The sequence below is a fragment of the Notamacropus eugenii genome, chromosome 1, assembly GCF_028372415.1.
Source record: "Notamacropus eugenii isolate mMacEug1 chromosome 1, mMacEug1.pri_v2, whole genome shotgun sequence".
Classification (NCBI taxonomy): Eukaryota; Metazoa; Chordata; class Mammalia; order Diprotodontia; family Macropodidae; genus Notamacropus; species Notamacropus eugenii.
The window spans coordinates 517,383,786-517,411,041 of record NC_092872.1 but is presented as its reverse complement, the minus strand read 5'-3'; the positions used below and the strand labels follow the sequence as shown (position 1 = coordinate 517,411,041).

Here is a 27,256-nt window from a genome sequence, read left to right as displayed (position 1 = left end):
TCCAGATTGACCCAGGAATGAAAATTCAAATACCTTACCCCAGGACAACTTATTTCACCAACAAAGTCAGACATAGAGGAGGAAAGAGCACAGAACCTGGAGTTAGCAAAACTTGAGTTCAAATCCTGCCTCAGACTCTTAGCTGTGTGGTCCTGAGCAAATTCCCTTAGCCTCTCTCAACCTCAATTTCCCCATTTGTAAAATGGAGATAAGAGGTTGCTGAGGATCAGATGAAACAACATACATAAAATGCTATTTTTGTTTTTATTATTACAAACCCCCCCCAACATAAGAACTTTTTTTGTTAGTCAACCATAAATCAGCTTGGTCCCTTCACCCTCCTAACCTCCCCAAATGAAAAGAGGAAAACCAAAATCCTAATGGCAAATAAGCAAAACAAATCCCCTCACTGGCTGTATGAATTAAAAAAACCTCTCATTCTGCCCCTTGAGTACATTGATTTTCTAGAAGGAACCTTTAGAGACCATCTTGTCCAGTTCCTCTCATTTTTCAGAAAATAGAATGGAGACTAAAAGAAAGGAACTTTCCAAGATGATACCTATTGCCAGTGGCAACACCAGGGCTGCTAGAGGGGTCTCTGGCCTTCCAGCTTAGGCTTCTTTCCACCACAGGAGGCTGCCTCTGTAGTCAGGAAACAGCCCACCTCTCTCATGAATTTCCCTCTTGCCCCTAACTAGGAAGCAGCTTCATTCTAGCAGTGCCTCCAAGCAGAGCAGTGCCTGCTTCACAATAAGCAGTTAAATATTTGCCAACCATATTACTCAGGTCTACTTGTCACTCCATCTTAAATGTGTTGTGGATGCAGTCAGTGGTCCCAACTCCAATAACAGGAGACAAGATGAATGCTGTGTGGGCTGCACAATGGTGACAAAACTGGTTTCTGGGACACCAAAGAACAGGCAGAGATGAAAATCTGCAAAGAAAATGATACTAGACGAACAGCCAGCGTTAAACAGAAAGTGATGACACCAAAGTCTCATTCTTGAATATGTATTTTTTTACTGAAAAAATCATTCATAAATTAACAACATACAAAAATGTACAAACACATGAGTAAATAAGGTAATGACAAAGGACTACTTTTGTGAAAAGTGTGTGGTCTGTTGTTTGTTTTTTTAAAATATCTTTAGAGTTCAGTGCAAAAATGTACCCCTGGCACCTCTTAAAAACATAAAGAGCAAGTTCAAAAAACCTAGTGATGGACAAAAATGACCTACATTTTGAGACCATCTGAAAGGTGACTACAGATTAAGTCATATTCGGAGCTCCTGCTCAGCTGTAATCAGTGGAAGAACTTTTGGCAAGGATTCTAAACCAACTCAGAATCTAATAGTTTTTATCTTTTGAATACCAATTGAAACTCCATATAAATCTGTAATGGGGCAAAGTATGAGTAGGTTGGGGCAGAGAAATTACTTCCATTTTTCATGTGTTCCCTCCTCTTCAGTCTCCAAAACCTCTGTGAGACAGTTTTGGATTTTGCTGTGCTAATGGTTTGCATTTTTAAAATAAGCCTTTCTTTTACACCATTAACAAAATATGCACTTGCCTGTACGTTTTTGTTTTTTTTAACAATCACATTCATTCTTACTATATTTGACTTATGGGATAAATGAATAACCAGTGCAACATAAAGAGATTCCACCTTTATAAAAAAAAAAAAAAAAAAGGAAAAAAATCCGTGATTGCAAATGAACATGTGATTCTATTTTATGCAATGAAATGGACCTTTTCATCTGTTCCTTCAACCCTTCCCCCCAATCAGGTGAAACTTTTGGGCCAGTGCTGTCTTTCTCAGTTGGTAAATATTCTCAAAAAAGAGCTTTGTTACTAATAGAAATTAGTTTAAATCTTGGCATATACACATACATCACCCACCACACAGAGGATATTTAAATTAAAAAGCTGAAGAGCAAATCAATCCAAAATATCCTTGACCATCACACTAGATATAGTGCTTCCACTTTCAATACTAAAAAGGGAGACTGTAGGGTCAATTTGAAATGGGTCTTTGAATTTCTTGAAGGGGAGGAGTGGAAGGGAAGGGAACAAAATCATATCTTTATTGCTATATGCTCTATGAACAAAAATCCTGTGTATAATGTTCCCTCATAAAGTTGTTGTAAAGCACGTGTGTTCAAAATACTTTTAAAAAACATGAGAGCTTACCAGCTTTCTCAAGAACAGTTTCCTGTACTCTCATATGAGCTGGTTAAGTATGACAACCTATAATAGCACATTTTCAGGATACCAATTGAGTCTCCAAGAGGCAAAGAATCAAAAACAACCAGACTTGGCCAATCACACCCACAGCCCACAGGTGTGGGGATCATATGTCCATGGAACCATACACATGCAACAATAGAAAAAAAGAATTCTTACATACATACATACTTATGTAAACCATGAAAGCTATGGAAGTAAAAAGGCAAACTAAGGCAAATGAAGAAAAGGAAAACATGAAGTACTCTTCAGAGAGAATTCCCAATCACAATATATAAATGTACTTTGTGTTAAAAAAAAATAATAATAAATTTGGTGCTTTCTAGAACAGACATTTTGGGAGATTTTTTTTTCAGGTCCTACAGAAATCAGTGAGTTGTACACAAGAAAATTCAAACGGCACCAACCAAAATGCAATTTGGCATCAGGCCTCAAAAAGTAGTTGATATGAAGAAAGAGTACTTTCATTCTCATACTTCAAAAGCTTTCTCTGACTGTTGGTCAATATTCTCCTTCTAGTTGTGCTTTGCTCACTGACATATCTATGTTATCCATTCCCTGGCGAATTTTAAAGACTTCAAATGTTTGTTAATAATAAAATAAGCAAAGTAATTCTTTTGAAAAGAAAAAAGAGCCAAGTGAAGAGGAACCAATGAAGCTATTGGTAATTTAGGAATAAACTTGAGCAACTAGTTGATTTCTGGAGAGCCCAAACTTCTCTGATAGAGCAAAGATGGGGAATGGTGTCAAAGAGAGTCTGGGGCACATGCACAAGTTTCTGTGAGGGATCTGGCTCTGGGCAGGCACAGTCATGTTTCACACCCTCCAGGGGTGGGGAAGTGATTAAGAAAGAGGGGCCAGAGTAAAAGTCAACATCAAAAGTCAGAGCCAGGAAGGGGAAACAGAGGAGACACCAGCTACAAAAGATATGAAACAACAAATTAGATATTTTGTTCCTTTTTGAAACTTCTCCCCGAAGAGCCAGAATTTCAGTGATAAAAGACACACTGCAACTACATTTGAACTTAGCCTGGCACCTGTCAACTAAATAAGTGATTGAATATGTAAACTCTCTGCTTGAATCCGAGTCAACAGTAAAATTAAATTAAAAAAAGAAGAGGCAATTTACACGGCTTATTTACACTTTCCACTTCTTCAAGAAGCGATAGTTATATATCTCTATGTGCCCTCCCCCATTTCCCCCCCTCCCAAAGTAATTATAAAACAAAACAAAAACACCACAAATGTAGCAGGATGGATGAGGAGTGGTTGATTTGCTCTTCCATAAAGGCAGCTGCCCTAGTAGTGGGATTGATTCTTTGCCTTCAAAAGCAAAGAAGATGAAGACATCATTCAGAAGAACAAGCTCGGTGGCAGGACACGGGCCATGTTGGATCACGGTTCTGGTCCTGAGAAAGGACATGGGGTCAGGAGGGGCGAAGGGGGTGTGGTGGAGAGAAGAGCAGCAGGACAGACCACCATCATTGGAAAATAGAAAGCAAATCCTGAGGAGTGAAGCTCCCAAACGTGCTACACAATCAAACTGGGCCTGGACAGCGAAGACATTTTGTGCGTGCGTTTTGCAATATTATTCTTCAAACCCTGTGACCCTTCATTAGCCCATGTATTCCTGTTCTCTTCTTGTGCAGATTCACAAAACATCTCACCAGGTTGTCTTGGTGATGCGTAAAGCAAACTTCTCTTCTCTTAATATTCATTCACCTGAGCCAGCTCTGGTGTCAAGTTTACAGTTATATTTTTATACAAGGCGTCAAATGTGATGTTTGCAAAGTAGTTCAAGTTATTGAGGCCATCCAGAGCTTGTCTTTCCTTTGACTTCCTCAGTAGCGCATACCTGTTCAAAGATGAAACACCAATGCGCTCAGCTCTAAAGTTAGGTCTAATATCTCTCTCTACATACACATATGTCACTGGGGAAGGGAAATGGAGAAGAGTAGAATATGAAACAGAAAACTCAGCAAAGAGATCCAATTGAGGGTACCATTTCAGTTTGTTTTGAGGATAATGATTCTGACCAATGAAATGTATAAAATGGTGTTCATAATTACAATCAACTATCTGGGTTGGTCTAGAAAAGACAAAGAAAAACACAAAATTCACACTCTCTGTGAGCCAGCTAAAGCTAGCTACCAATAGGGAGGAAGGTGGTAACAAAGACACTAGAAGATCAGGAAGACTGCGAGAACAGAGACACGTGATAGATATGCTTTGTTATGGTGCAGAGTAAGCTATGAGAAAAATCTTCACTTAGATGAAACTTGATAAATTCTCAAAAGATTAGGGAACAAATGGCAAAAAAATAAGAAACAGAATTACTATCTTCCTTGAAAGATTTCACTGTCAAATTTCACTGAGAGTCTGACAATCATGGCAGCCTTCTACTTAAGAAAAAAGGAGGCAGAATTAGAGTACTGTGGGGCAGCTGTCATTAAATGGAGCTTAGATGCAGAAGTGAAATGAGGCCCTTAGGGATAGACAGTATTGAGCGTATCATTATGATGAACAAAGAAATTACACTTACCTCCCTAGAAACTGCACTTCTCCTCGATGGTGGTGAGGGATAGATTTATACTTTCCAGTGTCACCTTCTGGCCGGCTCACTGAGTAGCCTGCATTCTGTACTCTGAAAGAGAAATAGGACTGGATTTTAGATTGCAGTAGAGATTTTAGAGAAGAGGAGGGGGAAAAAAGGGGGAGAAAAGAAAGAGAAAGAGGGAGAGAACAAGAGACACAGAGAAAGAGAATAGAGAACTTTTAATAGAGTTCAAATCATAGTTAAGTGGCTAAAAACATCCCACGGCCTATTTTAATTTCAAGTAATTCAAGGTTTAAGGTTGTGGTAACCCCAAAGAAACTCAAAATTTCCTGGCACTAACCTTTAATTCATGGTTAATGACCACTCAGCATGAAAAGAACAGTAATGGGTATCTATAATAAGTAACATGGCATATCTTACTCCTGATGTATTGATTAGGCTAACGCAAAGATTTCCCAATGATTTTTATGGCATCCAGCTCTAGAACTCCCTAGAGAGCCTATTTCTAAGGATCTTGATAACATGGAGACCTCTTTTGCTGGGATGAATCAACCTTTATGGCATTACAGTTTCCTAGAATAGAGTTGGAAGGGACCTCTCCCTTCCTAGGTATCAAACTTCCTTGGCATCAGCTGGTCTGATTCTGAGTTACAGAATCAAAAATAAATAGCCATTCACAAACTCACAAGATAAACTGATGTAGTAGATAATATTAGCAGCTTATGTTTACATGGGGTTTTACAATTTACAAAGTGAATTCCTAACAGTCCTATGAGAGAGTTAATAAGTTTAAAATTAGTTACTCATTTTACAAGTAAGGAAGATGTAGTGTGACATAGTGGATATAGTTCCAAGTTGGAGACAGGAAGATTCAAATTCTCCCTCTTACTAGTTGTATGAGCCTGAGCTCTGACGTCCAGCCACACCACAGTTTTCTTTGGGCCATTAGGTATAATGTAAGTATACTTAAAGGTAAAAATTTAACCTTTTGTGGAACAGCCATCTGAGCTAGTTCATAAAAAGCCCTAAGTTGTCACAAAAGCTTGCTATCTACGAATATTTTATAAGTGCCATAGTTCATCTGGTGAAATAAATGAATTTTTCTTCATTTTATATTTCTTGTTCATTTTCCATGTATTATTCTCTATTATAGATATCTGTGTTTAGGTCCAGACTGTGAGCTCCATGAGGACAGGAACATTATCTATACTTTATACTTCTCTCAGTGCTGAGTGCAAGAGAAACAAAACCAGGTGTCTAATGACATACATCTGCCACTTTTTGGTAAAAATAAAGTATTTCGAAATCTCCAGGGAGCTAGGTTGCCAGACCCACATGATTGATCAAGACAGGGATTTTTGATAAGTCACTAAAAAGAAACAATACCTGTTCCAGAGGTCATCATCTTCTCCACCCCAGCCCCAGAATGCATTAGGAAAGCCATTAATTTTCTGAAACTGCTCTACTGTTAAGCCACTCACTCCACCAAAAAACTCATTATAAGGAAGCCTAGAAGAGAAAGCATACTATTAATCATACGTATTTTTATTTAATCAAGTTCCTTTTTTCCAGAGCAAGGATGTTCTCAAGTATCCATCTGGTTCCAACTACAACAATGTTTCTTGGGCTGCTCTCCTGAGCTATACAGTGAAGGGCCACGTGACTTTTTCTCTTATGCACCTGTTACTTTCTTTCCTCCCCTGAACTCTTCCTATTAAACTAAGAGAAAGTCTGATACCATGTGGTCACCACTGACTTCTCAGTTTCTCCCCATAGCCAGTTACCAAGTCCTAGTGATCCTACCTCCACAATATTGTTCATGTTTACTCTCTTCTCTCCATTCTCAACGCCATGGCCACTACCCTGCCCTGATCTTTCATCACCACCTGCCTAGATGACTGCAGTAGCCTTTGAATGGGTCATCCTACTTCCAAACTACCCTTCACACTGCTGCCAATAATCATCACTCCACTGCTCAAAAGCCTGTATCACTCTGGAGTAAAGTACAATGGCCTTTCCTGGCATTCAAAAGCTTCTATAATCCAGCACCAGCCTTATTTTCATATAACTACCTTAAAAGCACTCTATATGCCAGACAATCAGACTACTCTCTTTTCCTCTGAACATATCTTACACTCTCTGCTCATACTGCTCCTGTGTCTAGAATGCCCTCCCCATATATCTTAAATCCCATCCTTTGAAGACTAACTCAAATGTCAGCTTGGGGCAGCTAGGTGGTGCAGTGGATAGAGCACCAGTGCAGGAGTCAGGAGGACCTGAGTTCAAATCTCACCTCAGACACCTGACACTCACTAGCTGTATGACCTTGGGCAAGTCACTTAACCCCAACTGCCTCATCCTGGGTCATCTCTAGTCATCCTGATGAATATCTGGTCTCTGGAATCAGATGGCTCTGGAGGAGAAGTGAAGCTGGTGACCTGCACAGCCCTCCCTCACTCAAAACAAAGTCAAGTGCAAGTCATGTCATTATTTCTCTGATGGCATGGTCTTCTTCAGCAACAACGGACAAACACACACAAATGTCAACTACTTCATGAAACCTTTCTTCCTCCTCCACTGGTAACAACCTTTAGTCCTTGTATTTAACAAAGAACGTGGTCTTTCTAATGCATTTTTAATGTAATGATGTATATTACAGTCATCATATGTATTTGTGCCTAACTGTGACCTCCATTATAGGAATCAGATCTTAATTATCATTTCTGGAATCCTCTCCTCCCCTCACTGCAAAGCACAATAGGTGTATTTAAATGGATACTCACAGATACATATATTTATCCAGCTTGGTTGCAAAGTGCCTTGGCATTTGCCCACATCCGTAATAGTTACGATCATTTTCTGGTATATGATCCACATCATGAAAAATCAAACAATCCCAATTCAAGTCTCTCATTGCTTCACGAAAGCCAACATTAAAAAGCATGGCACGATTGAAGGGTTGAGTACCAGCCTGTGAAGTGAAGTTTCATTTTTCAGTGGATTCTCAGAACTTCAGTTTTGTTTTCAGTTTTGTACAAAACTGACTGCTTCAGTTTTGTACAAGGGGAAGGACATCACAGCACAAGCTCTGGCTCTGGCCTTGCTGCTCCCTGACTTACTTACTGGGTCACCTAGGACAAGTCGTTTGACTTTGGTTCCTCATTTTCTGAGGTACAAATTAAGGATAATAGTACCTGTTCTACCTATCTCACACAGCTATTGCCATAACCAAATGATATGATGGGCAAATATTTTGAAAAACATAGAATACTATATAAATGCAAGTTATAACTACTATTTATGCTCCACATGGTTGAGCTTCTACTCTATCCCGATTATCATATGGCACTTGGCATTCATTGTCTTCAGGATAAGTCTAATGGGGAAAGATGGATTTAGGAGGGTAGAGCACTGCAAATGTGAGCCCTGCAAAAGTTTGCTTCATCCCTTTTCACAAGGAAACCTGTGAAAGTCATCAATAAAAATGACAAACTTTATGCCTCAATAGAACAGAGACAGAGCCTTAACTGAATGGTGAGGGGGTGGGGGGGGTGTCACAGTTTTGCTTAATAAATGGCTAATAGTGAAATCGAATAATTGAAATTTCTTCTGATTGCTTCCTCCTTCAAGGTGTCTCCAATAGTACCACCTATTATGAGTCAGGAAGCTACAATGCAGATCCAGGTTTGGTTGAGTTCACTTTGCCCTTAAGCACACTGACCTGAATCTCAGTTGAGTGCCATTTGAGCAAGGAAAGTATAAGGAAGCAGGAGGTTTCCAAGTCCCATGGAACCTCCTTCTTGGGACCAACCTGGGGGTCACTGAGTATGTTTTATGAAAGACAGAGGGGAGTTGTACTCATTTATACCTCTTAGTCTAGTTAAATGTTTATCTGAACCCCCAGGTTCCCAGTTGTCTATTACTTAGACCTTGAATATCTCCTGAGATACATGCAAACCTTTCATTCCACTTACAGATTCTAAAATACTAAATTACCTTAGAAATCTAGTCTACAGGTTTCATTTTACAGATGGGAAAAATGAGGCCCAGAGAGAAGGGACTTGTTTAAGGTCCCAAAGCTACATCTAGAACCAGGTCACCTGGCTCTGAGCACACTCACATCATCTTAAAGCAGCTCTCAGAAATATGTAAGCAACAAAGGACAGTACTTAGCCCCAACCATCACACAAGAAGCCTTTGTTCCTGGCTCATAGTTACATGATGCTAGGCAAACAAAGTATCTGTCTCCTACTCAGAGATTTACCATCAATGAGCAACCAAAACCACAGTTGGAGCTATGGAATTTTTTGCTTCCCCTAGCACTCCTGCGACTGTTCAGTGGTAAGGTGTGGGTTCTCCTGCCTCTGCACCTGTGGGAAGAGTGGCATAGTCTACCCAAAAAAAGCAGAACCCACTTACTTGTTCAATAACATAGAATGCAAACTGCAGACGCTGACGTTGTAGCATAGGAATAAGGTGTCGGAAAAGAACAGGGAGATGTTCATAACGGTTTCGGAATGGAATAAGGATTGCCACCTGTAAAGAGACCGAAATAGGAGTCCATACAGTTAATCCACAGCTCATCTGCCAGCTCCGCTTGGAAAAAGGGGGGGAAATCAGCGACCTGCCTGTAGTATGGCTTAACTCAATTCAAACATTTATGAAGAGTCTACTCCACAGTTGGTGCTAGAGATGTGAAAATGGAAATAAGATAAGTTCTTGACTCTATGGAGCTGATAAGCTTAAAAAAAAAAAAGAATGGAAGGAAGGAGTTACAGGTACACAAGAACGTATGATGCAAAGTACATGGTTATTAATAAGCATAAACATCAAAGGTGTTTTATAAAATTTAAAGGAGAAGGGAAGACCAATTTTTATCTGGTAAAAGGCAAGGGGAAATTGGCCGAACTATAAAGGAAGGATCCAAGGGGTTTTATACAAGTTATGGAAGAAGGGAAAGGATAATTTTTATCTGGTGAAAAGTTGGGGGAGGGGACGAGAGAAATGATCCCTGAGATAGGACTTGAATCCTGTCTAGACTTTAAGTAAATTTCAATACTGATAAATCAGTTCTAGAACCTAAACTGATTTCACTCCAGATATAACCCAGCTTAGCACAATCTTGTTCCCTAAGTTTACAGGACTCTCCACAAGCCATCTCTATGTCTTGGTTGAAACAATATACTAATTTTTCTCTGGCACCTTTCCAGGAACCTATGACTGAGACTGGAACACAGGTTCCCACTATCAAACTGACGAATATTCTTTTTAAAAATGGTGGGGAGAAAATCCCGAAATTTTAGTGCAAAACCACCAAACAAATTTCTGTTTGTGAACAAGACAGATCTGTTCACTATTTTTCAAAATACATACAGTTTTCCCATTATTAGTGTCCTGTTTGAAGGAGGTGAGCATCATAACATTCCCTGAATCTCTAAAAAGCCAAAAGCCTACTGAGCATAAGGCATAAGGTCATCAGGTAATGTCTTCATAGGAATCCTGACACTTGTCTTACACCAAGTGGAGCAAAGTCTAAGCAATTCAAATTTCTTTGCACAAAAGGGTCATTGGCCAAAAATTCCTTGCCCTGGAATTATCCTATCAAAACGACTAAATTTTTGTTCATGGATCATTGCAGTTAAGCGAATTAACAAATGTAGTTGTAGTTTTGTGTGACAGGAAGTGTTGGACTTGGGGGAACTGAGTACAAATTCCATCAGTGACATTATCAACCATATGAACATCTGAGTCAGTTTCTTTACCTAAAAAATGGGGATAATAATACTCTGTACCTACTTCAAATGATTATTGCAAGGAAAACAACTTTAAAGCACCAAGAAATGAGAAACGTATTACTACTACTATCAGGAGTACTCATAACATAAATGAGTCCCCTGGACTGGTTTACCTTCTAGTAAACTGGACTCTAGTTTACCTTCCAACGAGGTATGCAATCACTGGGCTTCCAATGACCTCCAAGTTTGATGGCAGGGTCTCTAGAGAAGAATTCATGGATGTCATCCATTCTGATTTCACTCATGTTTATATCTATTGGGCCCTCTGAAGGTAGAAAAAGGAAAGACTGAGAATTTAGGAAATCCACATACTAGTATGCTACTCTGCACATGTCCAAAAGTTTTCCAAGGGCTTAAAAAATGCTGCAAATCCCATCCTCTCATTTCCAGCTCATCATGTGTCAGCTTAACCTCTGGCTATACCTCCCACAAGGTCATGACTAAGACAAATCAATATAGCAGCTGAAAAGGATTGCTCAATTCTCTTTTTCCTACAACTAGGCAAACCAACTTTTCTCATTCATGAAGAATTGCTAGAACCCTACACAGAGTCATCCAATTAAGACGCTGCTGAAAAGGTAGTGAGAAACAAACAATAATCTAACAGTTGAAGCAAAAATCCTGCCCATTTAATACAGGATAAAGTTATACTCCCAAAGAAAGTTATAGGTGCAGTTTCTGGTGTCACGGTGCAGTTTCTGGTGTCACGGTGCAGTGAGCCCTGAGCTCAAGGCACCGGGAACCACACCTGGGATCATTATATTAGTTTGTTGTGTTGGAAAAGTAGGGCTGTGTGGCAAACTGGAAAGAGAATGAAGACTATAAAATACAGATTGATTCTAGAACTTAAGCTATGTAATCAAGAACCTCCCAACCCCCACCAAACCAACCTAACCTAACAGCTTGCCAAGGGGAAAGGAATACCCTGGTGGATGACACAGGTGTGGAACCTAGTGAATCATACTCTTGGCTTAGGCTGAAAATAATAAAGATGGCAAACAAATTCTGGTAGCAGTTTTTAGACAAAACTGACTAATCTCTCTTTGTTTTAGGCACCTGAACAAATGGCAAAAGGGACAAAATTCCCAAAATCAAAAGGGGATAGCATGAGAACTCATGTGCACCCATGCTGAAAGGCTAAAAATGTGCATTCAAATAATGCTTTACCCGTAGGTAAATTCTCCACAATGCCAGGATCACAAACACTTTGCTTAACCACCCATACAAATCTTGTGCAATGTTTCATTATGGCATTTAGAAGTAAATCTTGAGTTTTCAGAGGCACAGTGTGGGCTCTGGCAGTTTCGGCCAAAGTGGAAAGGCTTAGATTAAGCCTAGGAAAGGATCACCATCATTCAGTCATCACATGACTTTTAAGCCCCAGTAACTCATGTAGACCATCCACTAAGGCCAAAAAAAAAAAGAAAGAAAAGTCAAGCCCTATGTTGGTAAAGGGAATGTCCACAGACCTCCTGGAGTGCTGAGGGTATATAATGTGTGTGCACACCCACATATGCATACTTTAGTACTTTGAGGATCAAAGATTTTGTCTGTGAAATCCACTAATTCAGCTCAAGACCCCTTTCATGCTTTAGTAGACTTTCATAAGCTCCCATGGCCAAAAAAATTATTTGCCTAGGGGACAACCCTCTATATACTTTAAGGATTTATTATTTCATCTTTTTCAGTACTTCTACCTTGGTAGGACCTGCCACAGACTGTGCTCTACAGGTATAACTCTGAATAATCCAGAGACACCTTCATGCCATAAGGACTTTAGGGGAGAAATTCTACATGAGAAGCTTTGAGGGATGGAGAGCTTAAACCCTAGGGAATAATACACATAATAACTAAAACATGTAAATGAAAACAATACTAACAGGCAGTTACATATAGATTAAATATCATGACCAATCAGTTCTAAAAAAATTCATTATGATGTACCTCCATTCTATCACAAAGACAAGGGAATGTGAAACATTATAAAGTCTGTCAGTCACACAATCAATTTTATTTGATATATGAAGACAAGTAGGTACTGGGAATTATGTGAGATGTGAAAAAAAAAAAGGAACTGATATGACTTTTTAAAAAGAGAATTTTAAAGAAATCAAATGCAGGGAAGACTATCACTGGAAGAAGCAAGGAAGATGAGACAGGGCGTTACTCACTCATAGAAGGGAGTCTTTCAGGGCAGGTGTGGTTTGCAAAATATGTAAAGTCTTCAGGAAGAAAAGTTGTGGTTTGCAGGAAGGTTTCACTGTGATTCAAGTCAAGAGGATAATCTATGAGGGAAGGAGGGGTGAAAATAAAGAAGCAAATTCAAATGAGAAATTTTAGTTATCCTGTGCCTTTTCATACCAAACAAAGGCAAGCTGTTTTCGTTATCTTTGTAGCAATGATTTAAAAAAAGTCAGCTAGTTAGCTGGTAATACCTGCGGCAGTTTTAAACATACCACATGTACAGCAATGGATGTCAGTCACCTAAAACACAGAAAGACACCAATCCCAACAACCACTGCTTCTCATTTATTACTTAAAGAGTCTCTTGTCCATAGGCGGTTGTTTTGTTTTGCTTTGTTTTCGAAGATTCAGCTTAATTTCTTTGGAATTCTGAACCTTATCATTACATGAAAAAGTAAATGGCTGCCTGCCTTTCCTTTTAGCCCTATAATTCCAGTACCACACTTACAATACAACATGTATGTGATGAAAAGTGCAATGAAGAAACCTTCACCATTAAGTATTTAACCTACAGCTGCCCCCCCACCCCTCCCCCTACATGTGTATTGCCCAAACAGATTGTGAGCTCCTTGAGAAGAGGCACTGACTTACTTTTTTCCATTTGTATCCCCAGCATTTAGCAAAGCACTTCACATAGGGTAAGCTTGTAATAAATTTTGATTCATTCATTCACTCAGTCACTAGCCCAAAGGTTACCTTCTTTGGCTACTCCTTGGCAGAAATGACCTTTTTTTCTTCAGGTTTTGCATGACATTTTTTGGTTTCTCTCTTAAATTGTATTTTTTATTTTGCATTATAGATATATGTTTAAGGGACAATTTTATTGCTAGGCTATAAGCTCTGTGTCTTATTTATCTCGGTATTCCCTGGCCAGCCCCAGCACCAGGCCTGCACGGAAACGTGCTTTAAAAATGTCTGTTAATGCTGATAAAAAGGATACGTGTTTATTCAACTCACCACTACCCACTTCACAACTGCTGGAGGGAGAATCTACTTGGAGACAATTTTGGTAGGGACAAGTTAGAGGGACCAGGGGAATTCTAAACGCTTTACTATATTTAAAAAATTTTCCTGGGACAGCAAAGCAGTGTCTGGCCCAGAGACAAGCATTCATTCCCAATCTGGCAGATGATAATTACATGAGTAGCAAGCAACCCTGAAAGAAGGAAGGACTGTTTGCACACCATCCTCTTGACAATCTTTAGTCATCATCATATCCTAGAGTCCTAGGTCATAAAGTTCACAGTCCACATAATAAACTCCCAACTCCAACTACCACTTCAAAAGATTAGATAACATGTCTGTTTTTGCTTATTCTTTTAATTGATTTTGTGATTCATGCTTAAAAAATTTAATTTTTAAATTCAATTCTATTCAAACATTAAGCTCTTAAAGAGAGAGCAAAAAAATAAAGAGCCTTAGACCTCTTCCTCCAAGGACCTTACAACAAGTACTTCCTTTCCTCCAAATTGCCCTGGTTACAGAGCAAAAACTAACTCAGAGAAAGGTTAAGTGACTTGCTTAGGGCCACCCAGTTGGGATTCTAGCCCAGGTCTCTCCGGACTTCACTACATCATAACACTGCCTCCCAATCGAGTAGGGAGTGAGGTGATGTGCAGGAAGCCAGGGGACAAAAAGAGCCAGCCGCAGGAGTCAGGGCAACCTGAGCTCAAGTCCCAACTCCTATACACACTGAATATTTAGCTTGGGGCAAGCCAGAACCTCTCAGTGCCTCAGACAACTCCGACAAACTATAAATTGCAGAACAGGTCCTAATGTGCTTCAGTAGGGCGAATTTCCTCACTGGGGAGCTGTCTACAATAAAAGATGAAGCCACAGGTCTGGGCCTCATTCTACAGGTTTGCATCAGTTTCATCAGTACCAGAAGCACTCTCTGCCCCTCAGATTAGAAGGTTGGAGGACACAGCAAAGAAGTTTCCCAAAGCCTCCATTTAAGGAGGGCTCCCAGGCCAATTATCCATACACCCTCCTCCCTTCCCCCAACCTTCCTGTTGTGTGTTGTCTTCCCCAGTTACATGGTGAGGTGCTTGAGGGGAGCGACTGTTTTTCCTTTTTTGTTTTCCCATCATTTAGCACAGTACCTGGCACATATCAGGAGCTTAATGTTTACTGACTGCTCGGATCAAAAAAATTAGGGAAAAACAAGACAGATGAAGAGAATGCAAATTAAAATATGGTTAAGTGGGAAGAGCACAAAGTGCCATGAAACCATGTAAGGGAGAGATTAGAGTGAACAAGAGAAGTCTTTATGGATTTAATAAAAATTGCGGAGGCAGTTTTCTTGAGAAGGAAACAAAATTGCTATAATTATATTTTGCTTATATTAGACAAACAAAACATCTAACATTAAAAACTAAAATGGTGAACATTCCTCGTGAACAAATTAATCAACAGAAGACAGTGGTTTCTAAGCTTCAGAGTTATAACCTACAGGAAGTAGAAAAACTGCCACAATTTTCCTCAAAAACATATAGGCAGTTAATGCACCTACAGCTGTGGGGCTGAGTTTTAGATAAAAATCTCTGTGTTGAAAATCTACATCAGACAAAATCCTTAGTGTTGGAAGGAGCCCTGTGAGGACAGCTAGTACATGAATCCCTTCAATTGTGTGGCTGCATCAAGCTCACCGGTTGCAGACTCTCTCCCAAAGCAGCATGTGAATGAGTGAGCATCAGTAATAGCTAAGGTAGTCCTTATGGTGAGGTGACATCTGCCTTGCCAAAATCCTTACTGGTCCTAGGCTCATTCCATTACGATAAAGAAGAGCAAGGCTAATTTCACTCTCATCTAGGTCTCCCATATGAATCCTTTCCACATGCTGCTACTCAACTGTTCTAAAGGACTGAGGGGGAGGGAGAATTGTGTTCACTGATTGCACTGTAAAATACATGGTTAACTGGTGGTAGGTAGGCCTATACACTCCCATTCCAGCAGCAAAGAAGTGTCAGGGAATTAAAAATGAGAATTCAGTTGCATATCCTCAAAGTAGCACTTATCTTTGTATCTCCAGGCCCAGCTTGTTACCTTGAACATAGTAAGACCTTAATAAATTACTGGCTGTTGAATTTTTAAAATCAGCTTTCTACATCTCTTTGGCAGTATCTTGAATTTACTGCATGGGCAACCTGCTGAAAGAAGACAAGATTTCCGAACTTCTAGGCCCAGGTTTTTCTTTTTCCAGTAAATCTAATTCCTTGCAAAACAAGACATGCTTCTCTCCCAGAAAGGTAGAAAGTAGTAGTTTCTGCACTTATAAAGTATTGAGAAAAATGCATCCTCACCTAAAGAATCACACAGATATTAACACCATGTGGCTAATAGTAATATCCTTATATACACACAGCTGCTCACCTACCTCCTCACTCAGCCCTACTATATGTCAAGACTCTGCCTTTCTTGAGTTTACTTCCTTCTAGGATAACATGAAATACATCTTCTTTGGAAACTTCTAGTTTCCTTCTAGTATCTTACTTAAAACAAGAGACAGCTGATTAATGGCTTATGACAAATGATGATTCAAAGACCATGATCTTCCCTCAGACCAAGGCCCTGACCCAAGAGCCTTGAGAATAGCAGTGTCCCCCAAGCTATCAGATTTACTTGCCATCACTGAGGAAAGAAATCATTGTGGAGAAGTGGTTTACCTTTCTTATTATTACCACCACCACCACTACTAAGTGCTCTAGGGTACAAAAGCCTTACAGTACAGTAGCACCCCTTCCCCTCAGACTACTGGTCCTGCTTCTAAGACCTACACACACAGCCATCATTTGGGAAAAACAACTTCTGTGAAGAAGAGACCAGCCACTCTCACCAACTTTCAACCAACTGTTTTTCACAGGTCTGCCAAGCTATCTGAAACTAGGAAGGCACCCTGAGGGACAGACAGGAGGCAGCATGGGCCAGGCAAGACAAACAACCACCACCTCCTTAACTACCAATCTTCTTTTGGACTGTGATGGAGATAATCCAGGATCCTGTACCCAAAAGACTTTGGAAAAGCAATGCTTTCAGTTCAGTGTCTGTAGCCATTATCCCAGGGAACACCCTGCTGTGAAAATGCAGCCTGGCAATTGCTCCTACAGGGAACTGCTACAGTCACATCTACTGAAGACATACCACCAAAATCCTTAGCATTTTCTGATAGTCTACCGTCAGAAAATGATATGATTTTATCAGTGGAAATGACATAAAAGAAGCATTAGCATGTACTTTGCTGCCATATCCTAAAAACTACGGGTCCTTTCTGTCTAACTTGCAACTAAAAGCTTCCAGCTGTATTGTCTCCCTTATTAGAATGTCTTGAGTGTGTCTTATTTTCCTTTCTGTATCCTCAGGACTTATTTAGCATAGTACTTCACACTTCTAAGTGCTTAATAAATTATTAATTAATTAATTAACTGATTCATAGAACCTCTTTATCCAAAAGCAGACAATTTCATTTCAGAATAAGATGTCAAAAGATTAAGAATCATAAAATGTCAGAGCTGAAAGAAACTAGAGAGCATCTAGCTCAAATCCTTTATTTTTAAAGATGAGGAAAATTAGCCATAGAAAGTAGGGAAGGTGACTTGACCAAGGCTATGTAGTTTACTAGTGCCCCCAGAGCTGAACCTAGAACCCAGGGCTCCTGATCCTTAATTCACTACTCTTCCCATTAGCAGACATTTAACTGATGTAACAACCTTTTAAGAAGTCTGTCTCATAATCTAAAAATAAGTTAATGGAAGACAATAAAAAGGTATTGGGAACAATAAAAAGCAATTGGTATGTAAAGACAACAAGAAGAATATGCTTGGAATCTGAAACCATCCCGGTGCAGAAAGAGTTATTTCATTATCTTTTAGGAAGTACCAAAAACAAGACATTTTCTTAATATGAACAAAAGACAACTATTATCCATATAAGCAAGTACTGCTGGGGAAAGTCACAAAACCATGGTGACTGTTCCAAATTTAATATATGCTATCTCTTCTCAGCTGGACCCCTCACTGCCCCTCAGCTCTTCTCAGGCCCCACAGCAGCTACTTCAAATCTCTTCTATTCTCAAGCCCCTACCTCCTAGAATTTTGATTTGTTATTTTAAATATATACAACAGCTTTCCTCCACTCCCACCCTGCCCCTCCACATTTCTCAAATCTTATAAGGTTATCAGATTCCAACTGCAGAATAATTTATAATTTCTTAAACTACAAAACTTATGCACAACACTTTGCAAACCTTAAACCACTATATAAATGCTATGATTATTATTGGCTATATTATTATTTCAACTACACGAAAAAAAAATTATACAAAGGACAAAATATGTGTGTGTGTGCGTGTGTGTGTGTGAGAGAGAGACAGAGAGAGAGAGAGAGAGAGAGAGAGAGAGAGAGAGAGAGAGAGAGAGAGAGAGAGAGAGAGAGAGCAGCACTCCATAACTCATTTGCTTTCAGGGCAAGTTGAATTCACTGAACCCTAACTGGCTGATCTTATTTGCCCTACTTCCAACCCCAAGAACACTGGGCAAGGTAATATGACTCATTTTTTCTTGGTAAGAGTGTTGAGCAAATGGATACACTTTTGAAACCACAATTCTTGATGCTTATGAAGAACAAGAGACCCAACTTGTTAACTGGATAATGTTTGGTGTTTTTTTTCCAAATACATAAATTCCATTTAATCATGCCAACAAGAGGTCCTTTCACTTGAGACTATCATGAGAAAAAACTGGATGTTTCCTTTATTGCTGCTTCTTTTATTGACATTTCCTATTGCTACTAATCTCTTACATTCTATGGCCCTTTACCATTGCTGAAAGCATTTGTGCATCCATTATCTCCTTTCTGAACCTTCTGACTTTCTGTGAAGGAGACAAGGCAGGGGATTATCATCCCAATTAAAAGAAGATGGTGTTAAGGAAGTTACACAGCTACTAAGAGTAGAGCTAGGACATGAACTAATCAATTAAGAGATAAGCATTTATTCAAGCTTTACTAGATGCCAGTTACTGTGTTAAGAATACAAAGAAAATAAAAAGCACAAAAACAGTCCCTCACCTCAGGAAGTTTATACGCTCACAGGAGGAGACAACACATAAATAAATATGTATGACACATACAGAGTAGAAGAAAGGCAACCTTTGAGGGGAAGGTTCCAGTGGCTAAGGGAACCTCCAACTGGCAAAATGAAACTTGAAAGAATTCCAGGGTATCAAGACACAGATGCAAGGATGAGAACGCTGTAGACATAGGGTATGCCAGTACAAAGGCATGGAGACTAGAGATGAAGTGTCATTACAGTAAGGGATCCAGGATAGCTAGAGTATAGGTGAAGGATAGTAAAGTGCTAAAAGAGAGGAAAGGTAAGAAGGAGCCTTACAGCAGTGACTTTATATTTGATTCCAAAGATATTAGGGAGCCACTAAAGTTTATAGAGCAAGAGGGTGACATGATTAAACCCATGTGTGAGAGACAGATTGGAATGAAGAGATTTGAAGCAAGAAGACCACTTATAAGGCTATTGTAACAGTCCAGGCAGAAAGTGATAAAGGCTGTCTGAGGAAGGAGGTAGTGGCTATCTGAGTAGAGAGCAGATGTACACAGTACAAGATGTCAGAAAAGCATAAAGGAGAAGATTTTGCAACCGAGGGCAAGTGAAAGAGAAATGTCAAGGACACAGACAGCAAACCTGTGAGATCAGGAAGCTGATGGAGTCTTCTATAGTGGCAGAAGTTCAAAAAAGGGGAAAATATTAAGAGAAAGATAATAAAGTGTCTTTTGGACATGTTGCATTTGAGATGCCTACAAGACATCCAGTTCAGGTGTCTAGTAAGCAACTGGATATACTCAGAAGGGAGACTAGGACTAGCTATACAGATCATTGGCATAGAGATGGTAACTGAACCCATGAGATTGCTGAGGGAGATAATATAAGGAACAAGAGAAAGAAAAAAGAGACCGTGACAAGAGTTTTGAGGGATAGTCAATTAGGGAGAGAGACATGGATGAAGATGAACGAGAAAAAAAAAAGTCAAAACATGTTGAAGAACGAGTAACATCACAGCAACCCAGAGAGGAGAGAGTATCTAAAAAAGGACAGCGATCAATAGTATCAAGTACCATAGGGATAGAGGTCAAGAAGCATGAGGACTGGGAAAAGGCTGTTAGATTAACAATTAAGATATCACTGGGATAGCTAGATGGCTCAGTGGATAACATACCAGTCCTAGAGTCAGGAGGACCTGAGTTCAAATCTGATTGCAGACGTACTAGCTGTGTGATCCCGGGCAAGTCACTTAACCACAACTACCTCCAAAAAAACTACCACCACCACCAAGTTATCAATAACTTTGGAGAGAGTGATTTTAGTTGAAGGATGAGACTGGAAGTTAAAATTGGGGGGGAGGTCTTAGAAAAAAGTGAGAAGAAACAAAGTGGAGGACACTGAGTAGAGATAACTTTTTCAAGGAGTCGGGCAGAACAGGAAAGGTAAGATATGACAAAATGGTTAGCAGGAAAGATAACAATCATGGGAGATTTTTGAGGATGGGGAAAAATGAATATATTTGTAGGAAGCACAGAAAGACTAAAGATGAGAGAGAAAAGTAGGAATAACAAGGGGACAATCCACAAGAGCAACATTCCTTCCATGCTTCACACTCTACCCCCAAGCCAAAGGTCAGAGAAGAGACACCTCAGACCCAGTAAGCAACGCGACATCTGGCCTGAATGGGCTTTTCTTCTTCAATGATCCTATTTCTAACTAACGGTTTTCCGTTGTTTTTTGCTGTTCCTACAACTTCAGATCCATTTAACAAATAATTATTTATTGAGCAATTATAACATGCCCAACACTGCATTATGTTAAGTAATATCTATTTCAGCTCCCTGTAACTCTAGGTTCATTCCTAACACTGCTGGCCTCTTTGCCCCTAATCTCCATTTGGTGGTAACAAGGATTTCTAGCAATAACATGTGCCTGCCCTGCAAACCCTCTCGATCATCATTCACCATGTCCCTGGTGCACTGGTGCACTGGTCCCCATATCTACACACTCCAGTTTACAAGAAGCCCTGAGAAAAATAGCCCCTTTCACTATATTTACTGTATAAGAAGCCTGAAAGACAAGCCTCCTCGTGTCATCACTGACTCACAAGAAGTAATATTGGGCATGTCATTTAATGTCTCTTTGCATTAGTTTCTGATGTGCTTCTAAGAGAATGAACAATACAAAGACCTTAAGGCATGAGATAGAAATGTTCCATACAGTTGTGTGGCTGGAAAGTCAGAAAAGGTTTTTCAGGAAGGGAAGTGACTACAACTACCCAACTCAGTATTAGAGTATTCTAAAGTATTAGAAAAGGTTTGTTTTAATTGACTACAATTGAACCATAAGGGGAAATCCCACAGGCAAGGGGGAAATGTGGACTCCAGTTATAAAGTATCCCTCAGAGAAGTATTCTTTTTTATTTCAACAATTTAGGATACTGTCTCAAGTTTATAAGGCTATCATTAGCTAGAAACTAAAAGAAGCTCAGTTGCAACATTCATGGGCATAAGGGTAAACAGACTTTCTAGAGTGAACATTCAATTCAACAAGCATTTATTTGTTGTTCAGTTGTTTTCCAATCATATCCGACTCTCTGTGACCCCATTTGGGGTATTCTTGGCAGAAATACTGGGGTAGTTTGCCATTTCCTTCTCCAGCTCATTTTTTACAGATGAGGTAACCAAGGCAAACAGGATTAAGTGACTTGTCCAGGGCCACACATAATAAGTGTCTGAGGCCAGATTTGAACTCAGGAAGATGAGTCTTCCTGATTCCAGGCCTGGCACTCTATCCATGGTGCCACTTAATTACCCCAAGCATTTATTAAATACCTATACTCACATACTCACCATCCCTCCACTTCCCAATCCCAATCCCTCCCCCATGTCATTATCACAAATACAAAGAGACAAAACACAGTTTCTGTCTCCACGGAATTTATATTCTATTGGAGAAAAAGACAGCATGTATATAGATAAATATAAAATAGATCTAAAGTGAAAACTAAGTAATTGCAAGGGGGAATCTAACAACTTAGGATATCAGGACAGGCCTTGTGTTGGAGGCTGCACCTGAGCTGATGCCTAAGAGGGAGTTGGAGATTTTAACAGGCACAGGAGAGAGAGGAAAGTGAGAATATTTCAGGAAACATGTTCAATTAGTCACCCATAGGCATCACAAGCCCCTCAATGCTTAGAAAGCCATCCTTGTAATAATGGTCTTAAAAGAGACCCCTTATAGCCCTAGAAATGGGATGACACCTGTGGGGTCCATCTAGCACTATTGTAGAACTGTAGGCAACTCATAGGCTCCCTTCTCAAGAGCCACTTTTATTACCACAATAAGGTCTTTCAAATTCTCCTCCTCAACCTGTACCTTTTTATTAACAAAATTTACCTTTACTAGGAAGAAAATTACTTCTTTTTTAACAGTTTATTAATACAGTATTTATTTGTCTTCCCTCTGTCAAACCCTGAGCCCATGGCTTTCCCCAGGACCACCTGGTAAGATGGAGGGGGAGGTATTCCCAGGCTGCAAGAGACATGGAAGGACCAGGACGAGGAGGAACATTCAGAAACGTTGGGGGATAGAAATGGCTCCATCACATGGTAAAGAGGATGAAGGCTACCATCAGGCAAAAGAGCCCCATGGCCTCAGACAGAGCAAAGCCCAGGATGGCATAGGAAAAGAGTTGCTGCTTCAAGGCGGGATTCCTGGCATAACCAATGATGAGACTTCCAAATACAGTCCCAATACCAGCTCCAGAGCCAGCCACCCCCATGGTGGCATCCCCAGCTCCAATAAACTTGGCTGCTGTGTCAACGTCCCTTGAGATAGAGCTAGTTTGGAATCCATATCTGGGGACAAGTGAAGTCAAGGGCCCTGATACTGCCAAAATGCTGAGGTTCTCATCTGTCTGAACCTCTGGCCCTTTTAGCATCACTGCAGATAAAGGTCTTTTCAGTAGCTGAGAGCTGCTCCTCACAAGGACAGGGGTAGAGATGAACTTGGTGCAGGCATACATTCTCAAGGGGTGAGGGGCAAAACTGAAGAGCTGCCAGCAGAGCAGAGGAGACAGAGAGGGTGAGAATTTCTAATTACTGAAAATGTACCTGAATCATTTACACTGCTATTCCTCCTGGCATATGCACTCCGAACCACCTGCTCATACACCTGAGCACCTATTGTTCTCATGTTGTCTCGGATCAGGATACCTTGGGCTTGCATCATGAAGAGGTAGGTGTTCACTGTGAAAAACAGAAAAAGAAAGAAAGAAAAGAAGTTAATTCAAGGGCAGACACTAAAAGTTCGCTTTTAGTTTCATTTCAATAATCAATAAGGTACCTTTCCAACTCTCTAAAATTCTGAATCTATGTGCTGGGGCCAAGGTTTATAGGATATCAGCCATCACTGGTCAGCTGTCTGGGTTCTGAGGAAGTTCTGAAAATATCTGAAAACCACAGATCTCCGAAAACATGTTCCATTTTGCCTTTAAAATAACTATACCCACCATCTCTGATTTTAACATTTTGAGGGTTTGAGGGCAAATGTAAAAGTAAGCAATGACACCTGAAGCTCTGAATGAGCTGAAGGAAGCTGTTGATCAGACTGACTGCCAGATTTTTCATTTTTTGGCCATAGCAACCTCCAAACTGAATCTCCTCTCTAAATGTTTGTGTTACTATTGAGGGCATCATGCCACCATCCTTCCAGTAATCTGGGTCTGAAAACAAATTTTTGACTCTTTCCTCTCCTTAATGCCCCACATCCAAAGGGCTGTTAAGTCTCAAGTTTAAAGTCTCAGCAATCCTATCTTGACATATCTGACATCTGGTCCCTTCTTTCTACTCATGTAACTACTAATAACCTAGCTGAAGCACTTTACATCTCTTGCCTTGTAAGATTACTTTATATCTACTCTGTATATACCTTCTAAGTATAAAGATGTTTGGTATCTAATCACATCACTCTTTTGCACCAAATGTTCTTGGCTCCCTATTTTCCCCCAAAGAAACAAACAATCAAGAAAAACCAAACCAAACCAATTAACAAACAAAATCAGACCTTAGCCTGATGTTTAAATCTCTCTACAATGTGACTGCCAGCTACTTATCCAGACTTATTTCATATTACTCTGATTCACACTATATTCTGGCCAAACTGGCCAATGAGCCATTTCCTGACCTCAGCATTCCACCTCCTGTCTGTCTCTGTGAATTTGCACAAGCTGTCCTCCATGCCTAGACTACAGTTCTTCCTCACTTCTGCCTCAGTGAATCCCTAGCTTCATTCAACACTTAGCTCTGGCATGCCACAGCTATTTATAGACTTTGCCAATGTCCCTCACAATTGCTGGCATTCAGTTTTGCTGGAAGTTAATCTGTAATACATGTCTGTGTGCGTGTTGAATCTCTACCCCCACTTCTCCCCAGTAAAACATAAGCTTCTTAAGGGTGGGAACTATTTTGGTTTTGCCTTTGTATACTCAGCGCTTAGCACTGTGCTTTGAACATAGTTAATACTTAAAATAAATGTTGAACTGAATGGAAGGTAAGGAAAACAAAAGGGATGGGGTGGGGTGGGGGAAGGGATAGACTGAAGTTCACAAAAAAACAGTTGCTAGGCAGAATGATGCAAAGATCTTCTCCACTTTCATTTGGCTTTTGTTTTCTTGGAAAGTCTAGGGAGAAAATGGCTAATGGGAAGTTGATATCCCAGGTACCTAAGAAGAGAGTAAAAAGAACATCCAATTAGAGTCCACAGGCCTAGCTGAATTGCATCCTCAAGTTCTTGGAAGAATGGGTAAATGTGACTGATAGTCACTGTTAATGAACAAGCTCCTCAAGAACTGTGGATAGTCCACAGGATCAGAAAAGAATAAACATTATTATTTTCAAAAAAGAGAATAATGTTGGAATCTGCAAATCGTCAGCCATTAAGTCTGCATTCAATTAATGGAAAAATTCAAGAGCATAAAATTAAAGGAATAATTTGTAAAAATCTGGAGGAAAGTATCTTTAACCTCTCCCTTTCAATGGCTTATTCACTGCCTTCTGCTGCCATATATACTTCTATATCCCCCGTCCTAAAAAACCAAAAACCAGCTGTCCCCAAGTCATCATACCACATGGTAAACTCCTAAAAAAGCTAACTTCTTTTGTCTCCACTTCCTCGTCTCATTCACTTCTTAGTTCTTTGAAAACTGACTTCTGACCTCACTCAACTGAAACTACTCCCTTCAAAATTAATAATAAAGTCTTAATTACCAAGTCTTATGACCTTTTCTGAATCCTTATTCTTGACCTCTCTTCAGCATTTGACACAGTTGACCAACCATCTCCCTTTCTAGGTTTTAATGAACCTGCTTTCTCTTGATGTTCATCCTATCTGGCCTATTCTCAGGCTCTGCTACTGGATCATCATCACCTCTTAGCTGCAAACAGACTCCCAGGTTTTGTCCCGACCTCTCCTCTTCTTTCTCTACACTCTCTTTTTGGTGACCTCATCACTTCCCAAGGCTTTAAGTATTATCACCATGAAGATGACTCCCATGACTCCCAGATTTGTATATCTAGCCTTAGTCTCTCTCCTGAGCTCCAATCACATATCACTAACTGCTTCTTGGACTGTATGTCTCTAACTCAACGAGTACAAAACCAAATTTGTCATTCCTTCCCTCCCTCCCCCATTCACAAACTCGTTCTACTTCTGAACTTTCCCTTTTCTGTTGAGGTTCACAATCTCTTTTTCATACTCAATCCCTCACTTTTCTTTACTTCTCATAGTCAATCAATTGCTAAATCATGCCAACTCTACTAAAGATCTCTCCAATCTCTCCTTGTAGGTCTACTCATAGAGCTGCCATCCTCTTTGAGGCCCATTACCTCTTTCTACCATTAGAATAGCCTAATTGTCTTCCTTTCTTTAGTATCTACACAATCTATTCCATTCTCTGTGAAACTGCCAAAGTGACATTACTAAAACTCAGCTCCCACCTGAGCTTTAAACTACAATGGCTCCCTATCACTTTAGCATAAAATATAAACTCAATCTGGCTTCCATCTACTTTTATAGCCTTATTTTATAAATTATTCCTCTTCAGCTACTAAATAGCTACAAATAACTATTCTTATCACAATGTCTGGCACAAAGTGCATAATCAGTACTTGTTCATTTGCCTTTGATCTCATCCATCTCCAGTCCACATGACTATGAACAGGCCCTCTATTCCCCATGCCTGGAATGCACTTCTTCACCACTGACTCTCAGAGTCCTCAGTTTCTGTCGGAGCTCTGCTCAGTAACCACTTCATACAATGGTCCATGACCCACCTGGCTGCTAGCATCTACCCCAACTCCATGCATAAATTTATTGGTGATTATTTTGTTTCTTTTGTACATACGTGTGTGTGTATGTATGTTTTCTCTCCCAAAAGAATGTAGACTCTTGAGGGTATGAGCTATTTCATTTTTGTCTCCATATTCCCAAATCCCAAAACATGGAAGTGACTGACACAAAAGGAACACTTAAAGAATGGCAGCTGACTTTTAATTAAAACAATAACTACAAAAACTATTACATTTTTTTCACCTGACTTCACCTAGTGTTGAGTGGGCTATTAATCTGGTGGATCAGAAGAATACAAAGGTGGCATGTTTATCAAACTCTTAAATGACACAAATCTAGGAGGGATACCTAACACAATAGAAATAGGACCCAAAAATATCTGAACTGGCTGAAATCTAATAAGATGAAATCTAACAGAGATAAAAGTAAAATCATATAGATCCCAGAATTCCAAAAGCATAAAACAGGGAAGCTACATATAGAAAATAGCTTATCTGAAAAAGATATGGTTGTTTTAATGGCCTACAAGCTACATGGGTCTGTAACTGTATGATAAAGCAGAAAGAGAAGGTTTGGGGAACAGCTGATAATTCTTGCCAAGTATTTGAAGAGTTTCCACATGAAGAGGAATTATCTTGGCTTCAGAAGGCAGAACAAATAGCAATGAGTGGAATATCATGGCATATTACTGCCTTGTAAGAAATGACAAATGTGATGGCAGAGAAACAGGAAAGGAACTATATGAACTGACATAGAATGGAGGCAGAACCAAGAAAATAAAATATACATAAACAAAAAATACTGAATACAGCAATGTGAATGGAAAGAACAATTATAAAAGTCAATGCTGCAAAAAATATAAAGAATAAGCATGTCTTAAAAGAGATAGGAAAAATCACCTTTTGCAGATTCAGAAGGACTACAAGTGTTGCACATTACACAAATTTTCAGAACTTTCTTTTCATGTATTGATTAGTTATATAGAATGGGACAGTAGATTGATCAGGGAGATGT

The 27,256-nt window shown here is 39.7% G+C and overlaps 1 protein-coding gene and 1 pseudogene across 5 annotated transcripts in view; both read right to left on the bottom strand.

Moving 5' to 3' along the window:
• Positions 1 to 995: 995 nt before the first annotated feature.
• B4GALT5 (beta-1,4-galactosyltransferase 5) overlaps positions 996 to 27,256 on the bottom strand; it is an 89,353-nt gene continuing 63,092 nt past the window's right edge. For 3 of the 5 annotated variants that reach the window (XM_072633582.1, XM_072633586.1, XM_072633583.1), the window contains exons 2-9: positions 23,008 to 23,142; positions 12,768 to 12,881; positions 10,737 to 10,861; positions 9,221 to 9,337; positions 7,585 to 7,772; positions 6,188 to 6,310; positions 4,787 to 4,888; positions 996 to 4,099 (exon numbers count right to left, since the gene is read on the bottom strand). In XM_072633582.1, the coding sequence (XP_072489683.1) occupies positions 3,952 to 4,099; positions 4,787 to 4,888; positions 6,188 to 6,310; positions 7,585 to 7,772; positions 9,221 to 9,337; positions 10,737 to 10,861; positions 12,768 to 12,881; positions 23,008 to 23,142 (1,052 nt within the window). In that variant the 3' untranslated portion in view covers positions 996 to 3,951. Of the gene's footprint in view, positions 4,100 to 4,786; positions 4,889 to 6,187; positions 6,311 to 7,584; positions 7,773 to 9,220; positions 9,338 to 10,736; positions 10,862 to 12,767; positions 12,882 to 23,007; positions 23,143 to 23,239; positions 27,235 to 27,256 lie in introns of those variants that run through there. The other 2 variants (XM_072633585.1, XM_072633584.1) reach the window with 2 other exon arrangements.
• On the bottom strand, positions 12,888 to 23,001 carry LOC140520002 (ATP synthase F(0) complex subunit C2, mitochondrial pseudogene; annotated as a pseudogene).